At 38.9% G+C, this 21,279-nt stretch overlaps 1 protein-coding gene across 1 annotated transcript in view; it reads right to left on the reverse strand.

Annotated features, from left to right (window-relative positions):
• Positions 1–7,485: 7,485 nt before the first annotated feature.
• Positions 7,486–21,279, reverse strand: part of LOC107684990 (transmembrane protein 132C-like) — a 239,349-nt gene continuing 225,555 nt past the window's right edge. The window contains 4 exon segments of the mRNA XM_016481397.1: positions 7,486–10,477; positions 14,278–14,469; positions 16,096–16,369; positions 20,647–20,852. Coding sequence (XP_016336883.1) covers positions 9,281–10,477; positions 14,278–14,469; positions 16,096–16,369; positions 20,647–20,852 — 1,869 coding nt within the window. The 3' untranslated portion in view covers positions 7,486–9,280.

Below are 21,279 nucleotides of genomic sequence, written 5' to 3' on the forward strand. Positions count from 1 at the left end.
TTCAGGGAACCAGAATATTATTTTTTATAGGCTCTTTTGACTTGTTCCAAACAACCACAATGAAATAACCTAGAAACCGCATTAAGTGCTAAAACAATCAGAACCAAGTGCTGGGTCAAGGTTAGGCCCAGTTAGCCTCCTGCTGGTGGATCATGTAAATACACCATCTGGATCGAAAAGCATCTTTCTTTACTGACAGCAATTAAAAAATTGCTGTGGTCTGATGAAATATTTTTTAGCAAGCAGCATATAAATATTTAATGTAAAAATATGTAAATATTTCATTATACTATATTAGACGTTTTACCAGTGCCCAAGGGCTCTTAACAGTGTGAAATGGGCTTATATTTTTTCCATCTGCTACCTTTGACATAATCATAGTTGCTAGTGAAGGATTTGAGGCTGCACATTCTCATCATGGCATCAATGATGGCAAATGATGTAACTTCTCAATGTTACAGAACTCCGCACTCACCTTAGCAACTCTCCCACAACATCCCAGCATCATGGAGGCGAGTCCTGCCCAGGCAAGCACCATTTTCTTTAGAACTATAGTAGTATAAATTAAATCACATTTTATTCTGTTAAATAAGCAAAGGTATGCTTAACACACTTCCTAGGATTGGTAACTCTCAAAAGACACAAGGTCTCAGATTGTTCTGCTCCTTGTGAAGAACAAAATGAGATTTTAATCGAGCTCTTTTCTGAGACATTGTGAGCCTTAAAACACCATCGGAGGCAAACTCTCTCAGGCCTTACTCTATTGTAGCAAGGATTGAATTAGCAAGGCTGCTCTCCATTTAACGTCACATTAGATCTCCACACACACACACACACACACTACATTACAGAGTGAATAAGAGGGGCTCTGTGCGATCAGCTCACAGGAGGGGTAATGGAGCATGAGGTACAGGGGACAGACAGAGAATGAGAGAGCATGAAACACTGCACTTTATGATGTCTACTAATGGCGCTCTGCTAGGAGAGTAAGTGGACCTGAGTCTCAGTTTTTATAATATGCTCTTCATTCAGTTAAACATCATGAGCGAAATATGACCCACGTCTCTGGTGAGTTATGCATTTGAAAGGGTCATTAGACAGGGCAGAATTTGTAACTCTGAGATTTCTAACTACAAATAGTGGGATCAAACTGTTTGAGACTAGTAAAAATGTTTCTGTTTGGCTTTTTTTTCATTACAAATATAATAATATAATATAATATAACATAATATAATATAATATAATATTTGCTGAATGAAATCCAATACTTGTTTCTTACTAAGTTTGGGATGCTGATTTTAAACCTATTGCCTGTTTTGCTCTAGTACTGTACATAACACTTTTTCACACAACATGATCTGCATTTTTGCTTTTTAAAGCATTTGTAAGGTGAAGAAGTCTTTTATTATCCCTTAATCACCAGAAAAACTGCTATAGAGACGTGATTCCTGTCTTCCTTTGAACCAGGTTCATTCTCGGCTGTTTTCTATATGTGGTAATATAATATAATATAATATAATATTTGCTGAATGAAATCCAATACTTGTTTCTTACTAAGTTTGGGATGCTGATTTTAAACCTATTGCCTGTTTTGCTCTAGTACTGTACATAACACTTTTTCACACAACATGATCTGCATTTTTGCTTTTTAAAGCATTTGTAAGGTGAAGAAGTCTTTTATTATCCCTTAATCACCAGAAAAACTGCTATAGAGACGTGATTCCTGTCTTCCTTTGAACCAGGTTCATTCTCGGCTGTTTTCTATATGTGGGTTCCTCTTCAGGAACTCGAGCTGCGTCGAAAACGCTAGGGGAACGCCTTCTGCGACCCACGCTCTGAATCACATGTGAAATCAGTCCAATAGCTGAACGGGACGTCAGGGCGGATGACGTCATAACCAGGAAGCTATAAAAGCACGTGCGGCGGAGCCAGCGTCAGATTTCTGTCATTCAGCGAAGCGCTCTGTGTGTGTCAGTCATATTTATTGTTGTCTGTCAATTGTGAAAGTCTATAAGCGCCAGCTATGTCTAAGCTCATGCAAAGACAAAGCATTTCAAGGGCGAGAGCAAGCCACGTTGTAGGTTGTGTGTTCCGCCCTGCCCACGTTACATCACGGGTGGGGATACACACAGCCTGTGCGTGGTTTATGTGGGAGCGAAGCACTCAGAGTCGGCTCTCGAGGGGGCTGGCTGCCCACATTGCAAACGTCTCCGCCACGTTGTAGGTTGTGTGTTCCTCCCTGCCCAAAGATAACATTATATCACGAGTGGAGATACACACAGCCTGTACGTGGTTTGCTTGGGAGCGAAGCAGAGTTGTTACTGCCTTGCTTCGCTCTCAGAGGGCTCTCTTTGAGGAGGGAGCCTTCACTAGCGTTCCTCGCGGTGCCGGCCCCGCTTTCGCCGAGGCGGAGCGGCGGCTGTGCTCGTGGGTTTCGCGTATGGATCTGCTTCCTAATCACCAGATCCGGCGCCCGCTCTCGGGGTTTCGGAAGCCCGCGCTGCGGTCCTTCCCACCGGGGAGAGGGCGCGACGCTCCGCCTGTCTTTCTCCGAGGAGATTGATACGGAGGGCGTCAAAGAGCTCGCCAGTTGCACAAACATCAGTTACACAAGCATATTATGCCTGATATTATAATGAGCAGCATTAATAAGGAGCGGAGCTCGCGCAGGCGGGGCGGATTGTGTTTTTTACCCCGCTATTAAACGCTCCGCTCTCGCCGGGCACGCTCCGAGGAGTGTGTCCGTGCCTGTGATCTTGTCGTTCCCTCGAGGAACTAGGGTTACATACGTAACCTGAGACGTTTTACTACATTCAAATAGCATCAGAAAACATTTGCCCACCCTGAAAGAATCCTGATCATACGTGAAACAGCATACTACTGTTGATACAGTTCATGGACATAGGACAAAATTCATAATTATGAAAAAAGGTCCATGTTCCTCCAAACACATTTTATGGTTCAGTAAACACTTCTTGAGAAAGAAGCAAAAAGCATTTTACTCCATCATTTTTACATTGGAATGTCAAGGGTGCTTGAAATTGCAGCACTGCAAATGATCACGCTGATGTTCTCAGAAACCACACTGTTCAAATCGCAACACAAAAACATACTGTAAATGAGTGGTTCTTAACTGCTGAGGTTGCAACTCAAAAATGGGTCATGGGTCTGTTCTAACAGGGTCGCATATAGCAGGGAAAAACAATGCGAAACGTTAATAATAAAATGTAAGCGTATAATCATGCATAGTTTGGATAGCACAAATCGATCTGATTTTTGTTTACTGTAGTATGATAATGAGTTCTGGTACTCTACTGGGTCACCACTTGATGTCCAATATAAAACTGGGCTGGAACCTTAAATAAAGTGCATTTATTTTAGAGAGAAAAAGTGAAGTTCTCGCTCTGGGCACTGCCTTTGCTCTCATGGAGATGTATTGCTTTAATATTCTGTGAAGCATCATTTACAGGCAAAGGCTCTAGTGTGGTCATTCACAGGTAAGGTGCTTGTCTAACTCGGGGCAGCTTGGTCTGTTCCACTTTAGCAGTGCCACGTTTAGGCGTTTCTGACAAACACAAACACACACGCACACACATTTGTGATTACTCACAGCGATAAAGCAAAACACTCACACTTACAACTTAAAGCACAGCAGTGACAGCAAGCAGTAATGAATGCGGAATGAAAACGAAATGTCATCTAAAGACACAGGCCACTTCCCATTGGCTTTGCCAAACACAGCCATTTTTCTTGTTAATGTAGCATGTCGAATTTGTAACGCGACGGCGTGAAAATGAAAGGTTGCATGTCTCACTTGGTTGGCAATATGTATTTGATACCAGCAGTAAATCAATGCCCTGTGCAGAAACACATGTTAATGGAAGCCACTAAATTGGAATAGAATTTGTTTAGGGCGCAAGAGAGAGCAAGAGACAGCAAGAAAAACTAAGCCATCTGTTTTATGTCACTGGAAAATGAGACGATTTAAAAGGAAAAAGAGATGTGTGAGGGGAAGCTAATTTTCCATTTTGAATCACTTAAAAAGCTCTTTAAAAGAACAGGATGGTCCAACTGATTAAAATGGGGGGGGTTCAATCTTTACAGAGCCAGTGATTCCAAGCCTGATTCTCAACCAACCAAAAATAAAATGCATAGATGCATATGTATATATATTATTAATTTATTGTTGTACTTTAATTGAATAATTTTTTTGTTTATTCATTAATATGTAATAGATTCTACTTCATGTATGTTCTACAGTATACTTGGGAATGTCAGTGCACAACATTTTTTGTACCCGAAATAATGTAATATTCTGTGAAAGCCCCCTTGACTAAATGAATGACATCTATTTGGTAAAACAATCCTAATACAGCCCTTTACCTTTTCTCCATGCTTCTAAAACAGCAGCAAAATGACAGTTCCATCTTTTCTGAGAGGGGAAAAATGGGTCCATATTACAAAAAATGACTTTGAAGTCCAAGTGGAAGATAGTGGGGTTCATTATAGAGTATTTTTGTGCCATCTTTTGTTGAAACAGTCCAAATAAAATGTGTACAGTGGCGTACATCTCACCCAAATTTGCTGCACACAAACTTTACCTTTTTGTACCTTGTGCTGATGCTGTTACAGGGGCTAATGGTATGTCTGGTGTGCACCGTCCAAAACACCTCACACTGAAATATAAAAGACATCGAACATCAGACTATACATACGCAAATATATGACAAAATGGACTGAATCCTGGAAACATTATTTGTAATTATAGCGGTATACAGCTACAGACATTTTAAATATTTAGTGATCAAAGGAGAGATTAATCGTGTTTTACTTAAAGCAACCGCTTTTTTAAAGTGCCCCCATTATGGATTTTTGAAAATGACCTTTCATGCAGTGTGTAACACAGCTCTAAGTGAATGAAAACATCCTGCAAAGTTTTAAATCTGAAAGTGCACCGCGTATAACGTCATTAGCTGCATCCAAAAACTTAGGCAGCTGACTTGCTGCCGTATGAGGCAATGACTTTGCATCATCTCAGGAGACAGGAACTGAAGCTAACATTCAATTCGGACGTGCCTTGATGCCTTCCTACCTTGGAATGCGTCCTCCGAAGGCAGCATTTTTCAGTTTTCGGAAACTTAGGCAGCTGACTTGCTGCCATATGAGGCAATGACTTTGCAGGCAGCGTTTTTACATGAAGGCACCTCATGAAACTGATTTCAGAAAGGCTTCTGAGGCAGCATAACGTTAACGGTTTAATGATCTACAACAAAATAGAATGAGTTTTTGTGATAAACAAATATTTAATTACTATAATACTGATTCCTCGCTAGAAATAACATCAAAAGTGCAAAACGTTTGTCAGAAATATACATTTACACATAAACTGACCACCAAATGCAACTTTCAGACGCCATCTTTATTTTTTAGCTCAACCATCACGGAATGGAACACACAGGATTGTGGGATATATCAAAGGCAGCGGATACGCTGAGCAAGTAAGGTAAAAATAAATGCATATTATAAGACAATGAAAGTGGTTTTTAACCTTGCATGCATGTCAACCTGTTGTTGGGGACTCCCAAAACCAAAATATGAACCTTTCATTACCCATAATAGGGGCACTTTAATACCTTGAAATATCTGTTTCAAAATCATTATGATGGTACACCAACTTCTAATGTGGCAAATGGCTTCTGTTTCTTTCTCTCGTTCCCCCAAACATTTGCTCTGGGAGTATGTTAGTTTGATGTGCGGCTATGAAATTCCGCCAAAAAGGCAGATTGCTTTATGGCAGCAGCAACTGCATGTGCACAGCCAGTAATTGGGACAGTGTTGTATTTACGCCAGTAAATTCCACCCACTTAACTGTAGGGGGCTCTAAATCGCAAAAATACACAAAACTTAATTCAGCTGCTTTAACACTGACCAGGAGCTCAATTTTGTTCGTTGGTAATTTTTGGTATTTTGGAGGTGGACAATTCTAAAATCTGATGCAGGTTGACAAATGATATGACAAAATAGCTAGCTGGTTCTCAAGTAGCTAGCTAACAATAGAAAAGTTAATGGGAATCTGAAGATACATTGAAACCAACGGGAAACAAAAGAAACAAAATCCATGTCAGTAGGCAACATCTTTAATGAGAAAGCATGTACACAATGAGGGTCATACTGAACAAATACCAGCAAAGGGACGTTAACGGATGTCGGTACTTCCGTAAAATGAAAACGTAGAGCATTGCAGGCGTTACGGTATTCTTTCTGCTTTTCGATCTGTATATTTGTACAAAATCATGGCGTCTTCAGGTGCTAAAACGTATTTATATGAAAATATAGATTTGTGTACATGGACACGAAGCAATTTTATCAGACGAATATGTTTATATGAAAACATGGAATCATATAGCAGGATACGACATGGTTTATGAGAAAATGCACAGTATGAGCATTTAGGAATAGATTATCTGAAAACACATCAGAATATCAATAAGCAAATGACTATGGAATAAAGATGAGTTCATGTTCTCCATCTTGAGTCATCAGACATTGTGACATGGCATCTAAGGCCTCATGTGGATGGTGAACGAAGAGCGTTATTGTTACAATCCAGTATATTATTCTGGTTGAAGAGGTGTCAGCGATGGCCTTGGCAAACACATGAGCTCAACATCTCTCTCTCACATTCTATTACATGGTTTCTCCATAATTTACAGTCACAACGGACAATAAACTGGATAGTGCTTAAACCAAGAAACTTAATAAGAAAACAGTCGTTCTCCTGTACCGAGAGTCAAGGCCAGAACGAAATGAAACTTCATACAGTAAAAGTCAAACCAATCCCATAAGGACAGCTGGAAAACAAGACATCCTGTCACTCCACCTCAGACTAAAGGAGGTATGTGTTTATAAAAGAAAAGAGTTCAAAATCGCCTCCCTTTACTTGTGGCTACTGGAATGAAGGTGTTTTTGTTGCAAACTGCCGTTGTCCGTTAAAACGACTGTCAAAATCTTTAAACATTTCAGTTTCAGTGTATCTTTAAGCATTTCAGTCAAATTAATGCATTCATACGTTGCTTATGACAAATCATAATTTCAGTAGGAGAGAGCAGGTTTAAATGTAATAATAAATTCACAATAATAATAATAATAATAATGGACAGTTTTATTAACAGACACGCATAAAGTTAAAAGGTAAAATATTAAAGTTAAAAGTCTGTTCTCGCATTTCATATAACTGATAACAAAATAGCTGACAAAACCTAATATAAAAACGAAATAATGAATTGGTTTTTAATAAATTAATATTAATATTAATTATTTTTTTATAAATTAAAAATGAATACATATTTTTTAGCAACTGAGATGCTACATGGAATAATTGTACTCTAAAAAAAATATTTTAAAAAGGTAAAAATGTAATTGGAAAATGGTTAAAAAATACATTTCCCCATTTATATAAATACTTTCCAATTACAATTAAATCTGCTCTACCCTACTTCTAATGTAGCTTTAACTAAAACGGCAAAAATAAATATTTTAAAAAGCAGATTTAACTAAATCAAACACCTTTGAAACAAACAGAAATAATATATCAAAGGAAAAGTCCGAACCCTGTGTAAATGGGGAATCTGATGTTCTGACAGAACCCATGACGTCTTAACATATTAAAGCCTATATTTTTTGTTCCTTAGGGGGAAATCAGATTTGAACATAAAATATGATACACCCAAACGGCCTCATGACTCTGTGTGTCGATTGTGAAAATGTAGGCAACAGCCTTCTTGCAGTGTCCACAAGAAATTTTGAATCATTTTATTTATATCCTATCTCATATTACACTTACAAATAAATATTGCATTCTTACAACCTACATTTGAATTCTACCACTGTTCATCTGTGAGTGTATTTTCACCTGAGCTTTCAAAGAGAAGGTTTCCACATCTGTCCTTCCCCACAACTCTTCAGTAATATAAACAACAAGGATTCAAGGAGCCGGGTAAACACTGGGGTTAGTGAGGCAGAAATAGAAAGTTGCTTTAAAACCTATAGGACATGTAAAAACCATGGGCAGGTGCTCCGGCCATGTAAAAAGGGGGTAAACGATGTACATTTCGCCTCAATAAAAAGAGAAACATTCATACATTTACCGTACTGGAGATTAATAGACCATATCTACTCTTGTATATTTTTCTATCACAGCAATCATATGGTTTTATAACAAACACAACTCAATTTTGTGGGTTTGTATTTCTACACAGTCCGTCCCATGTTCATTATCGCATCTGTCAGTTGCTGTAAGGACAGTCAGACTGGCCGGTCTCAGATCAGCTGAGGGCCGCTCTATGCACTTTCTGTATTATTCTTATTGTGCAAATGAACAACCCCCGATGGGACTCAAAATAAGTCCTCAGTCCTTTTTTTCCCCCACATTCACTTGATCAAATGAACAGTGCATGAGGAGACTTTTTATTCTCATGTTGCTTTTCATCATCGATGTCTTGTGTTTTTCTCCCAGAGGAGAAATGGAGAGGGAGGACTGTTGTGTTTTGGTGTCTTTCGACTCCTTAAACAGTGTGGGTGTGCAGATACAGCTGGTACAGACTCCAGCCGGGGAGAATCCCACACGTCCTTGTACCCCAGCTCTCTTGGACTTCACACAGGAGGGACAGACAGTACAAAATGAGCGGTAAAAAACAAACACACACCTGGATCTAGGGCAGGCCAGGTGCTTTGAGGGCCTGTTTTGGTCTAGTTACATACGAATCTAAAAAAAAAAAAAACCCTGGGATTATCTCAAAAAATATGACCTGTTGTATACGTCCCAATAATTTGAATCAAAATAAATCAAAACACTAAGTTACATTAGCGACAACAACGCCCGTTTATCGACTTCCACGGACTGTGATTTTCTGTACAGCTGTCAAGTTTATTTCCTTTCTTGTTTGGGCTTGTTTATTTGGGATGTCGGTAACTGGCGTTCTGTCCCTGTGCTAGCCAATTGGCAGCTGCTCACTCTGCGCCACCTGGACCGCTTGGCGGAGCCAGTACGAACGTGCCAGTCTCTCTTCACCCGTTTCCCCTTTTTGTGAATTTCCTACTTAACTCGAGACTCCCAAAGGATTTTATTCCTTCCTGCTCCCTGCTTGCATCCACTTTCGATTCTTTAATAATTCCTCCCTCCCCATCTCCCTGCATTCCCCCCACAGTGCAAAGGCATTTCTGGTGAGTTTTTGTGTGTCCACCCTCTCGCTTTCCCTTTCTTTCGTTCTCTTCCTGGCTCCTACAGATTGTCTTGCAGTCTCTCCATGTAGCTCCTGAGCTCGGCTGACTGTCCCAGGTCCATGTCCTGACAGACCCACTTGATGTCATCTTCATTCCCGATAAGGATGGAGTTGGTGTACGGCCCGCCTTCGTCTGGTAGTACGGTGGCAAAGGAAGTAAACTTGACCCTTTTGCGCTTGGCAGTGCTGGGAGAGTTGTTAAGGGGCTCGACTTTTCCACTGGGGTCGTTTCCCAAACAGGACCGTGGATCAGAGTGCACATGGGGGATGCCACGTCCGTGTGATGACCCACTTTTCTGAATACCGCTCCCGTTGAGGAGGTACTTGCTCTCCTCGCATCCTTCGTTGCGATCTATCGCGGTAGTGCACTCATCGTTGTGTGCCAGTGGCCCGTGGTCGCCGTGATGATCCATCAGGTCCGCTTCGTTACCTAGCCACACCCAGTCGTGGGCATGGTTCATGTTGCCCTGCTCCAGTACAGGAAGCTCTTTGTGGCGGTAGCGGAAGGCAAAGCTGACACAGTTGATGAGGAAGACGAGGATAGCAAGGCAGAAGACTCCAAGCAGGGCGTACATGCCAATTTCCAGGTCTGACAGACCTCTCGGAGCCTGAGTCAAGTCGCTGTCCGCCCCACCAGGTAGGTCCACCTGTGCTGGGAAACTGGTATAGTCCACAGGGTTGTTGTTTTGCCCCCCTCCCTGCTTGCTGCCCCCGGAACGACTGGTTAGCGGAGTCTTTGCGGTCGTGCTGACCTTCTTTAGGACCGACTCTTCTCGTTCCACTGCGGTGTTCGTGTATTTCCAGCTATCTCCTCCACTTGTTTTATCCGCTTCTAGAAGCTTATGTTTCTGTTCATTTGTGCTGTTGTCCAGACTGTTCTCCTCCTGAGTTCCACTCCTCTGCTCCAGGTCATTCTGTCCAAACTTCACCTGTACGCTTCCGATCCCCATCGCCAAAATGCTCTTTCTCTTGGATTTCTGGCAGGTTTCTGAGATCATCATCTCCACGCGCAGTAGCGCTCCCTGCCCCTCACCTTCTGCCACTACCACAGGCCAGCGCTGGGACTGATCCTGATAGGTGGAGACCACGCTCTCATCCAGTGAGGTGATGGTTACAGTGAAATCTTTAGGGTCATAGATGTCAAGAGGAGTCACAGAGCCATCGCTGTACTGAATCCATGCACTGATAATGGCTTCCTGTAATATAACAGAGAGATGGTTAAGAATAGATGCGTGACCGCTCGCTTTTCATTGAATGAATCATTCTTTTGAGTCACGTTTTTATAACCACTCACTCTGAATGACTTGTTTAAAAATCTGGTTCTTGGCTCAACGATCCAGTCACAGGTTAACAGGGGGTGAGAAGATAATCAGTGACCAGCAAACGTATATATAGTGCATGAGTCATACGAGCTGCTTTAATGATGACTTTTGCATCCTTTTTGAAGCCTCAGTTTCCATTCATTGTAATTACATAGAAAAGCTTGACCAGTTCCCTCCTGTTAACCTCCGCACAGTCAGTCTGTGAGTCAGTGAGCTTAATTTGAGAACCAAATCTGATTTGTAAAGAAATTTAAAAAAAAAAATGTTTTTTTTTTTTTTACTAAAACCAAAGCATTTAAAAGATATGACTCAAACAATGATTAGCTCAGGAAAGAATGGCTAGTACAATTTTTTACATATTTCTCATTTTGTGTTATAATTTTGGATCGAGATAAGGCTGAGCAAATGGTGACCAAATTTTTCTTTTTGGTCTCCCTTTTAACAACAAACCCAAATTAGTTTGAAAGATTCAAATTTGTAAATTTTTATAGCTACTGCATATATATACTCAGTGTTTCCCCTGCCATTATATTAGGGGGGCGGCTCGAGTTGTTCTCACTAATGAGAACATAAATGCTCCGGGTGTGTGTTCACGGTGTGTGTGTGTTCACTGCTGTGTGTGTGCACTTTGGATGGGTTAAATGCAATATTTCTTCAATGTTTTAATTGTAATATTAAATCCCCTTTATTTTCCAAAAATAAAATTTGTTTAATTTTCATTAATTAAAAGATAAATTAAATGACTGTTTTATGCCTTAAAAAATGTAAATACACAACACAGAATCTCTGAGGAAAAAATCATTAGGCTATTGTAAGAATAAATTAAACATGTTTTTATGCTTTCAAATAATTAGACATGTTAAAACACAGAATTTGGTAACAATAACACACGTCTCACGTCTCGTCAGCCCCGTTACAGTAGGGCCCTAAACATGTAATTTTTGTTAAACTTTTGATAAATTTATGTTAAATTTTTTAAGTTTTATGATTTTAATTAATTAGGCATGTTTTTTGATTAATACAATTTAATTTAACCATTAAAAAGGAGTCCAGAAAAATTAAAACGAAACCCACCCCCCAAAGTTAAGATTTACTTTAAAAAGACTCAGTCATTTATACTTCAAAAATAAAGGAAGAGGCAAATAAGTTGGCATGCTGAAAACAATAAACTTTCTTTTCACGTGACTGCAAGGAGAGAGTGAATGCCCAACTAGAAATCCTGGTGCTGTTTTAGTACAGTACAGCCTCAAATTCATATAACTTTTACTGCTAAAACAAGGAATTCTTCCATTTCAGTCATCATTAACTACAGGGAAGCACAATTCAACAGTATTAAGGAGCTGAAAATAGTTGCTTTAAAGGGATAGTTCACTCAAAAAATAAAATTCTGTCATGGTTTGCTCACCCATGTTGTTCTAAACCTGTAAAGCGTGCTTGCAGAACACTCAAACCTGGTATGCTTTCAATGCATGGGAAAGAAAAGCATGTATATTTTTCTAAATTTCCAGAAGAAAGTTTTACAGTTTGGAATGACATTTAAAAAAGGGAAACGTTGACATCATTTTCATGTTTGAGTGAACTGTCCCTTTAAGACTAAAGTGTCAAGTTTTCAAGAAGCTCACAAAAATATCTGTAGCAGCACTTGCAGACTGTACAAATTAATTTTAGTTTATCTAAACATGTAGTCGTATATAATTTAAGAAATACTAAATACTATGCTAGGAAAGAGAGGTAATTATAGGATATGGATTATAATTATATAGGATGTAGAATGTATGGAGTTAATCACAAATGCTCAAGAGAGTGAAAACGCAAACTGCAGATCAACAATAGTGTCAAAAATAGTGTACAAGAACAGCCTCCAGATATGTGGCCACCTTGATTTTGGCAGCTTCTTCAATTGAGACAAAAAGCGTTTTTCTTAATATCCGTAATTGCCAACAACTCCAAATGAGACTCTTGCAGTGTTTTCCCACCCACTCTCATTCACTCATAGTTAACCTTGGGCCCTGTGCGTGGGAAAACGCTGGCAGAAGCCAGGGAAAGCATTCCGATTTTTAGCAGAGCCGCTATTTTAGATACTTTAATCAGATGATTCCAAACAGCACTGTAGGGGAAAGGAGCATATTAGAGCTACTCACTTCTCAGTTATAATCACGCCTGCCAAAATGAACGCCGGTGCCTCTAGTGAGGGGCCATTGGTTAATAGAGCAAACACAGGCCAGAACATTTTGCAGAATGTGTTTGCATACTGGATTATTTCCGCAGTGGTATCTGTACTGTTGGCAGGGCAGACTGTGGACGGTTGATAGGTGTGCTTTACAATGCCTGGTTTAAAATGTTGCAAGGTCAGGAAAGTATGTGAAAGATTGTTCCTTTTTCGAGTATTTTAGTCTTTACATTTCGTCTCTAATATCTCACACTCTCTCTTTAGCCACAGACTCTGAAAAAAGCCTCTCAACCAGGTAGTGCGAATGAAAATGTATTCTAATGTGCCACAATATTAGTGCCTATTTCTGATGTGAAGCTCTTGCATGTGGACGCTTTTGTTCATCAGTAGGTTTCCTTGCAGCCAATGCTTTCAAACTGCAGTGCTCTTTTAAATTAACACACCGGCCTCAACTAGATGCCTAAAAACTTTAGGCAATTGTCATTGACATGGCTGCAATTCTAGTTTGTACTCCCAGCCGCATATTCTAGTCCTGCAGTGTTCCAGTAAGTCTCAGTAAAGTCAAGTTCTTGTGCTCGAACACTGAAGCTAATTCACACCCTAGTAAAAAGGTCATATGTTTAAAATACATTTATTTCATATTAAGTATAGTTCAAATCTATTAACATATTTACTGCCATATCGCTCAAGACTTACTGATATACAATGTTTAATTAAACTTTATTGGAAGTACTATTGCACAATGCACATTTCTTAATATTAAGCCTAAAATGTGTTAATGTCACTATTGATGAGAATTGTATGATCTCTGAATAATATCGGCCTTTAAAGTGTACCTAAAGTATACTTGCAATAGTTCCACTTTAGCACAATCAAATAAACTTCAGCATATTTTTAATTAGACTTCAGCACTTCTTCCGCACAATTAAAGTGCATTAAGCACAAAATTTGTTGTTCCAATTTAGCAGACTTGAAGTATACCAATATAGTATACTCAAAGTACAATTGCAGGGTATTTTTATTTAGTACGTAAATGTGTAAATGTATTTGTAATATACTTAGCATGAAATAAATGTATTTCAAATATATTTTAGTATATTTATTTTTCACTAGGGCAGTAACATCAAAGTTCTACAATGTTTTGACAAATTCAGGGTAGTCTAAATTTTTGGTTCTATTCACCTTATTTTTTTTTATTTTTTCAACAAATGATTGGGTGCAGCCATTTGTAACTTGAAAGTGCGCAGGGTTCTGGTGTCAGCCTGAATGTTTTAGAGCTATGCTGTCAATTCACAGTGGCGTCAGCTTTTATTTCTGAAATTATCAAGACAATTCACTACAGCCTAAACCTCTAGTTCCAGAACAGTTCCAGCCAATTTACAGTAGCCCCAATGTCTACAGCATCCTCAACATCTAGTTTTAGAATGTTACAGCCTATATGATTTTTTCCATGATGTATAGTAGTAACTGAAGTATTCTGTTGGCCATTTCTCATGGCTCTCACCTGTTTGGCTGTGTTCAACAGGTCCTTAGCAGTGGGTTTGATTTAGAAGGCTCTGTTGTTGGTGGAACTGGCCTGCAGTGAGAGACTCAAAGAGCCCACCAGCTGAACTCCCAGATCACTGATGGTCACTTTATCATCCACCACTGTGATGGTCTTCTCAGCCAGAATAGAGTCAGAAAAAGGGGATATCACCTGGGAAATACGAAAGCCAATCATCACATTGTTCAGATAAATGCATGTGTCATGCTATCTATCTATCTATCTATCTATGAAATTTACTCATTTTAAACAATTTCTATAAATATTTGAAAACCGTTTCCTGTCCCTGTTTCCATTATATAATATCTCCCATCCTTATAAAAGGCGAGGAGATACAAACTGACGCTTTGCAATTGCTTTATTATGACAGACAGGCAGTATGACAGGTGTACAAAGAGCTCTCAGAATCAACATGTCATCGTCGAGCACCATATTCTGTTACTGTGGACACAAACTGTTGAGTGACACCATGAGGATTCCCGAGCTGAGGGGAGGAAAAGAAGGAAAAAAACTAAAATGGCAGGAAATCAAAGGGGTGGCGGAAGCCTAAATGACAGGGAGAGAAACAACATGAAAAAAGGACTGAAGAGAATTCCACACAGAATAAAAACACTCAGAACCACATGCGAGGTCTTATATAACCAGCACAAATTTGGACCAACATGTGAAAAATGATCAAGTGCAAATGGAGACAGACAGACATGAAAAACCACACACGCGGAGGAAATGAACATAAACACACAAGGGCCTCTTAGTCGACGGGTTTCCAACAGAACACTTGACTCTGGGATGAGCATTCAACACCACTGAGATTTTAACACCTGTAGACAAACAAGCTTGTTATCACTCAGATGCAATAACATCTTCGCAATGAGGGGTGAATATTTCTGGTGTGTTTGACAAGGGAGGTGTTACTATCGCTCAGGTTCTTTCTTTATTTGTCACCGGTCTTTATCTGTGTGCCGACTTCATTTAAAACTGAGCTGCTCACCAAACAGATGCAGTCAAAGAAACTGGCTATGAATAAATTAGGAATGAATTTGATTCCCAGGGAATGCATATATTGTACTGTACTGATAAAATGTACATCTTGAAAGCAATGTAAGATGCTTTGGAAAAAATGTGTCTACAAGATGTATAAAAGCAAAACTAGCTAGCTAGATATTGTAGATAGATAGATAGATAGATAGATAGAACTGTAGTTAATAACGTAATCTAGGTTACTCATTTTTAGTAATGTATTATGACTACTTTTTAGATTACTTTAAACGTACCATAAATTTACCACATTGATATACTTTACATGAAGAAACATTAATAAACATGAAAATAGAAAATGACATTACATGCCTAAAGACTTCAGGTTTTACATATTTTTGTCCAGACTTCCAGAATCAACAATTATTAAAGGTGTTTCACAGCCATACATCACCAGTGTTTTAGCAATTATTTGCTCCATACATGGTCTAATTGCAAATTTATTTACATGACATTTGTGAATATAGTCAAAGCTAAATGGTATGACACACGGTAGGATTTTTAGAAAGGAAAATTTTAAATAGAAAAAAGAATTAAGGAGAATCAATAAATTATTAATGATTTCCTGACATTGTGTAAATATGTAATCATGTAATCCCTGAAAATGTAACTGTAATCTGATTATGAGCTTTTTAAAAATGTAATATACTCTAATTACAAGTACTTAATTTTTGGAATCTGATTACATAATCCAGATTACATACTACCCAGCTCAAGATAGATAGATAGATAAATATTTACCTGTATATTGGTGATGCCCGGGTCTCTTCCCACCAGCACCCTTCCGTCAATTAGTCGGGCAATGCTTGTATCTTCCACTTTCAGGAAGTCCAGGACCATCTCTGTGATGTCAGCTGACCAATCGGAACCCAGCATGTGCACAAGCTCCCCACCAGGGCCAACTGGCTCGGCAACGAAGTGTGTGAGAACACGCACCAGAGCGTACTGATACTGCAAGGCACAGCCTCTGCCCTTCCTCTCATCCTCCTCATCATCCTCACTGTCCCGTGTTGGCCTGGGCAACACAGAACACGGATAAGATAAGAAATCTACATGTTTAGTAGCTGTTGTATGCAGGGGTGCTGCTAGCAATTTCGGTTAGTTAGTTAGTTAGTTAACTAATGTTAACTAATGAAGCCCTAATGTAAAGTGTGACCGAACAATAAAGAATCAAATACATCAGAGTGCGCACACGTCATTCATGCAGCATACAGCAGTGTTGTGCATTTTGACCAGTTGATGGGAAAAGTATTCTTAAAATGCATTCAAAATTCTGAATAATTTGTAATATATAATTATTCACGGTATTTAGAAGTGCCCACGATAACAATATATCGCGCATATTCATTACCGTGATATATCGCATTACCGAATACAGAAGTCTACAGTCAAGTCTACAGACTAACTAAAGTTGAAAAAGTGAAAAGGCATAATAGGACCCCTTTAATGTTTAAGCATATAATGATATTCTAGGGAATTGTGTTCTTCTAATTTTATAGCAACAGTTTCAACAGGACCCTCCTCTATTCTAACACAACAATGCCTCTGTGTATAAGGCAAGGTTAAAATTTTTTTAAAAACTTTAAATGCAGATCTTGAGTCAAAAATTCTTCACCAAACACCATTTGGTTGATTCACTGACTGAATCAATCAATCTTTTTTTTATTTATTTTTTTTAACCTTGCCTTATACACAGAGGCATTGTCGTGTTAGAATAGAAAAGGGTCCTGTTCAAACTATTGGTATAAAATTAGAAGCACACAATTCCCTAGAGCAGGGCTACTCAATTAGTTTCATTTGAGGGCTGGATTATTGAATTGAAAATTTGAAGGGGGCCAAGGGTTGAGGGGGGCCGTCCCGATCTCTTTCTGGGGGGCCTATAAAATTAGAAATTAAATTTGAATGCATATTCAGCAGTAAAATCAACTAATATTACCAACACCAACATCTATAAAAAACATTAGTGCTGTCTGTCAGTCGATGAAAAAAATGAACTAATTAATCACATTTTTCTGTAATTAATCATGATTAATTGCATATTAATATACAGTATTGTCATAATTTCACATTGAACCTCCAAATTAATGTAGAAACAACCCATATTTTAAATATGTTTATTGGCATCTCTTTACTAAGTAGCCTATTATTAACAAAGGCCAGTTTTTTTTATACCAATACTGCTACTGATGTCTCGATTAATTGCATTTCATCTCAATTTTAGGCATTAATTATAGCCATTCAACATTACAGTATATTTTTTAACATTTAGTAGACTCTGAAAAATATAACTTTTAATTTAAGTGAACTTAAAACAATCTTCACATAAACTATAAATTGTATTTTATAGTTTTGGCATAATTGCGCGTTTTTGTCCGTTGAAGAGCTACTAGCGTGCTGTCTGAAGCGGCTCAGCGCATGCATACAGCAGAACGCGCAGCCTTTCAAACTGTACTCCATTTGATGATCATCTTCATCCAGTGTTTGCGCTATTTCTCGCCAGAAGTTATGACGGATAACACTGCCTTTATACTCATTGAAACTAGAGTTGTGGATATCTCATAACCCCCTCACACAAGCACTTGTCAACACTGCCATCTATTGATGTTGCGGTCTTTGGTAGGTTGTTGTTGTTGCGTCTCTTGCTTTTCTTTTTTGGCTGTAAAACAACGGCCCAGGCCAGTGATGTCACCTTGTGGACAAACTAATTAGTGCAAAAACAATTCAAGGCGTATGTGCGACCTGCGTGTCTTCTTCCCTCGGGCCGGATGAAGATGATTGGCGGGCCGCCAATTGAATAGCCCTGCCCTAGAGTATCATTATATGCTTAAACATTAAGATTTGTACTCATGGAAATTACTAAAGTAGTCAAACCTGTTCATTAAAAGGGGGTGTCCCAATACTTTTGACAATATAGTGTATAAGCCAGCCTAGCTATTCAAAATATTTGTCTGCAATTTAATAATATTGACCTATTACTTTTGCTATTGCTTTTGACGTATTGAGAAAAATGTAAAAATGTACCTAAAATAAAACTACAGAAATGTGTAAAATATGTGACCTTTAACCCAAAAACCTTTAGCTTCATACACTGTAGATAAGTGACCCTGCCTGTGGACCCTCCCAGCTAAAGTATTTTTTTTTAAACAGTGGATGAGTAATTCACTCCTTGATTTGCTTAATAAAAGCCTCCTTTGAGATCTTTTGACAGACATGTTTATTGTGTATCATTTTCAATGTGTTTATTGCTAAGTTTAGTGTGGCAAAATAGAAGCACAGCCGTAATTTGCGTGCAGTGTATCTGGTTGCCATGACAACCTCACGCGCTTCCTGCTGCTGCTCTATGTAATCAGAGTATGAATTTGTATATTTTCTATAGCAAAACTACAATTTGTTTAAAAGTGCGACTGACCAAATCGTCCGGTTCATTTTGCCCCCCCTCGAACTCGAAGACATCTCTAATTTGACAGTTTACCATCTGATCTCACTCAGTGACTCTAGGCTACGTAGGACGGGACGAAACCATGCAGTGAATGGGGGGAGATAAGTCTGCCGGAAATGCAGAAATAAGCCGAAATTTTGTTTTATTTGTAACTCTTTGGTAGATACATTTACAATTTATATTACATTATTATTGTAATAATTGTTATTGTTATTGTCATGGTGTAAAGAACAGAAACTGCTCTTTGTTAATAACTGGAATCTTTTCCATTATTTTGGCTGGTGACATTAAGCGCAAGGGCAGAACGATTATAAAAAAATACTGAAATGCCATTATGCATTTTCACAATATTCAATAATACAACACAAATGGGTTGATTTGAGGTTGTTTTCTAAGTTGAAATAATGAGATACAAGTAATGAGATTCTAAGAAAAATAATGAAATAAATGATAATAACGATTCTAAGAATAATGAAATACAAAGTCAAAATAACAATACCATCTTGTGCTTTATGGTTTCCTTAAAGGGACAGTTCAGTCAAAAATGACAATTCTGTCATCATTTACTCACCCTCATGTTGTTCCAAACTCGTATGGCTTTCTTTCTAACATGAAACTGTGAAAATGAAAACTGTTCCATAAAAGTGAACTGGGACAGTAGTTGTCGAGCTCCAAAAATGTGGAGAAAAACAACATAAAAGTACCAGAATAGTAGTCCAAATGGCCTGTACGCTAGACGCCAGCTTTGTGTGAGGGAATTTAAATCATTATTTAATGAAAATCTGCTGTCGTTCTCACATCTCATTTTCACTCTTGCATAATAAATCCCGCTATTTTTATGAAATCTTCTTTGGAGCATTCACTTCAGTGGCTTTCACTGTGTGGAAAAGAGCACTGTGAACATCTCCACAGGAGAAAGTCATACAGGTTTGGAACCAAATGAGACTGAGCAAATGCTGACAGAAAGCACGTTTTTAGCACATTGCTTATTTCTCCAAATGTTGCACTGAGGGCCAAGAAGAAAGCAATTATAAACATCTTTGGCAAAGCTAAGCTTGTATATTTCAGTGCAGCTGGCTATCTGATTAGAATCGAGGAAAAGTGTCTGATCTCCAGCAATTATCCAATTTGTTCTTTTCTTTTCTTTTCTTTTCCCCTTTGCTTTTTTATTTAATTTAATTTATTTTGTTGTCTGCTTTTTCTGTTTGTTTTTGTTTTGATTTCCTTGCCTTGTCTTTTCTCCCCCATTTTATTTTTCTCTCTGAAACTGTGTTTACTTCAAATTTCCTGTTCACCTAGTGGGAAGCATTGCGTGGGGTGTAAAAGAAAGAGAGAGAGAGAGAGAGAGAGAGAGAGAGAGAGAGAGAGAGAGTGTGTGTGTGTGTGTGTGTGTGTGTGTGTGTGTGTGCGCGAGTGTGTGTGTATGCGAGTGTGGTTCCTGGTGGTAACAGTGGTTTTGTTGTTACAAGCAGAGAGACAGAAATTGGCCAAATTGAAAAATGGGCCCAGCAGACAGACTGAAGGCCAACAAGCAGAATTAAGCTGTGAAAAAAACAGACATATATCCAAACACGCACACACACCACTTACACAGTGTATACCATGAAAATGAAAGGGATGGTTATAGATCTCTGTGGCTGAACAAACATTGTGCCCTTCTCCTCATATGCCAGCTCACACACACGCACACTTTCTGCCATAAAACAGACATACACACATAGACGCACAGCGTATACCATGAAAATGAGAGGGATGGTTCTAGATCTCTGTGGCTAAAAAAAACAGTGTGCCCTTCTCCTCATGTCAGCTCACACACACACACACACATGCTTTTCGCTGTCTCAGACACACACCTCTTGTTGGTGATGATGGGTACCCTCCATCCTTTGACTTGGCTGAGTTCGGCATCAGAGACGTCAATCTGGAGCGGTAACCGTGGCACCCAAACGGTGAGCTCTAATTGGCTGGTCAAATAGAGGTAGGTAAAGTTCACTTGAAGAGAGATATGCCCATTCTTCTCTTTCCCGTTCACCAACACCTCATCACAACCAAGAGACACCTGCAGTGCAAGAAACAGAAAGGTGAAGTGGAGGTGGATCAAACAGTTGTGATTGTTTTGTGGGTTTTGTAATGACTGTGGCATTTGCTATGATACTTCCCCTTGCACTAGCCACAATTACACTCATCTGAAGAGAGAGCACTTTTTACACATAATTATGTGAAAACAAGTAAAACCGAGAACTGAGTGTTTCCCTTGTTAGTCTCCCTGTCTTTTGCCTCTTCTTCTTTTTTATTATCTGGACTTTATTTCCCCCCATCTTTTCTCTATATTTTGCCCTCTTTACTCTCTGTCATGATTAATGGTGGTCTGTATCCGCTGGACGTTTATGACACTTTGATGAGCTGTGTCTGTGTGACGTTGTCATGGTGAACACAGCACCATCATTCTCCTACCGGTAAATCACACACACACACACACACACGCA

The sequence above is a fragment of the Sinocyclocheilus anshuiensis genome, unplaced genomic scaffold (genome assembly GCF_001515605.1).
Source record: "Sinocyclocheilus anshuiensis isolate Anshui unplaced genomic scaffold, SAMN03320099.WGS_v1.1 scaffold605, whole genome shotgun sequence".
In the NCBI taxonomy this organism is placed as follows: Eukaryota; Metazoa; Chordata; class Actinopteri; order Cypriniformes; family Cyprinidae; genus Sinocyclocheilus; species Sinocyclocheilus anshuiensis.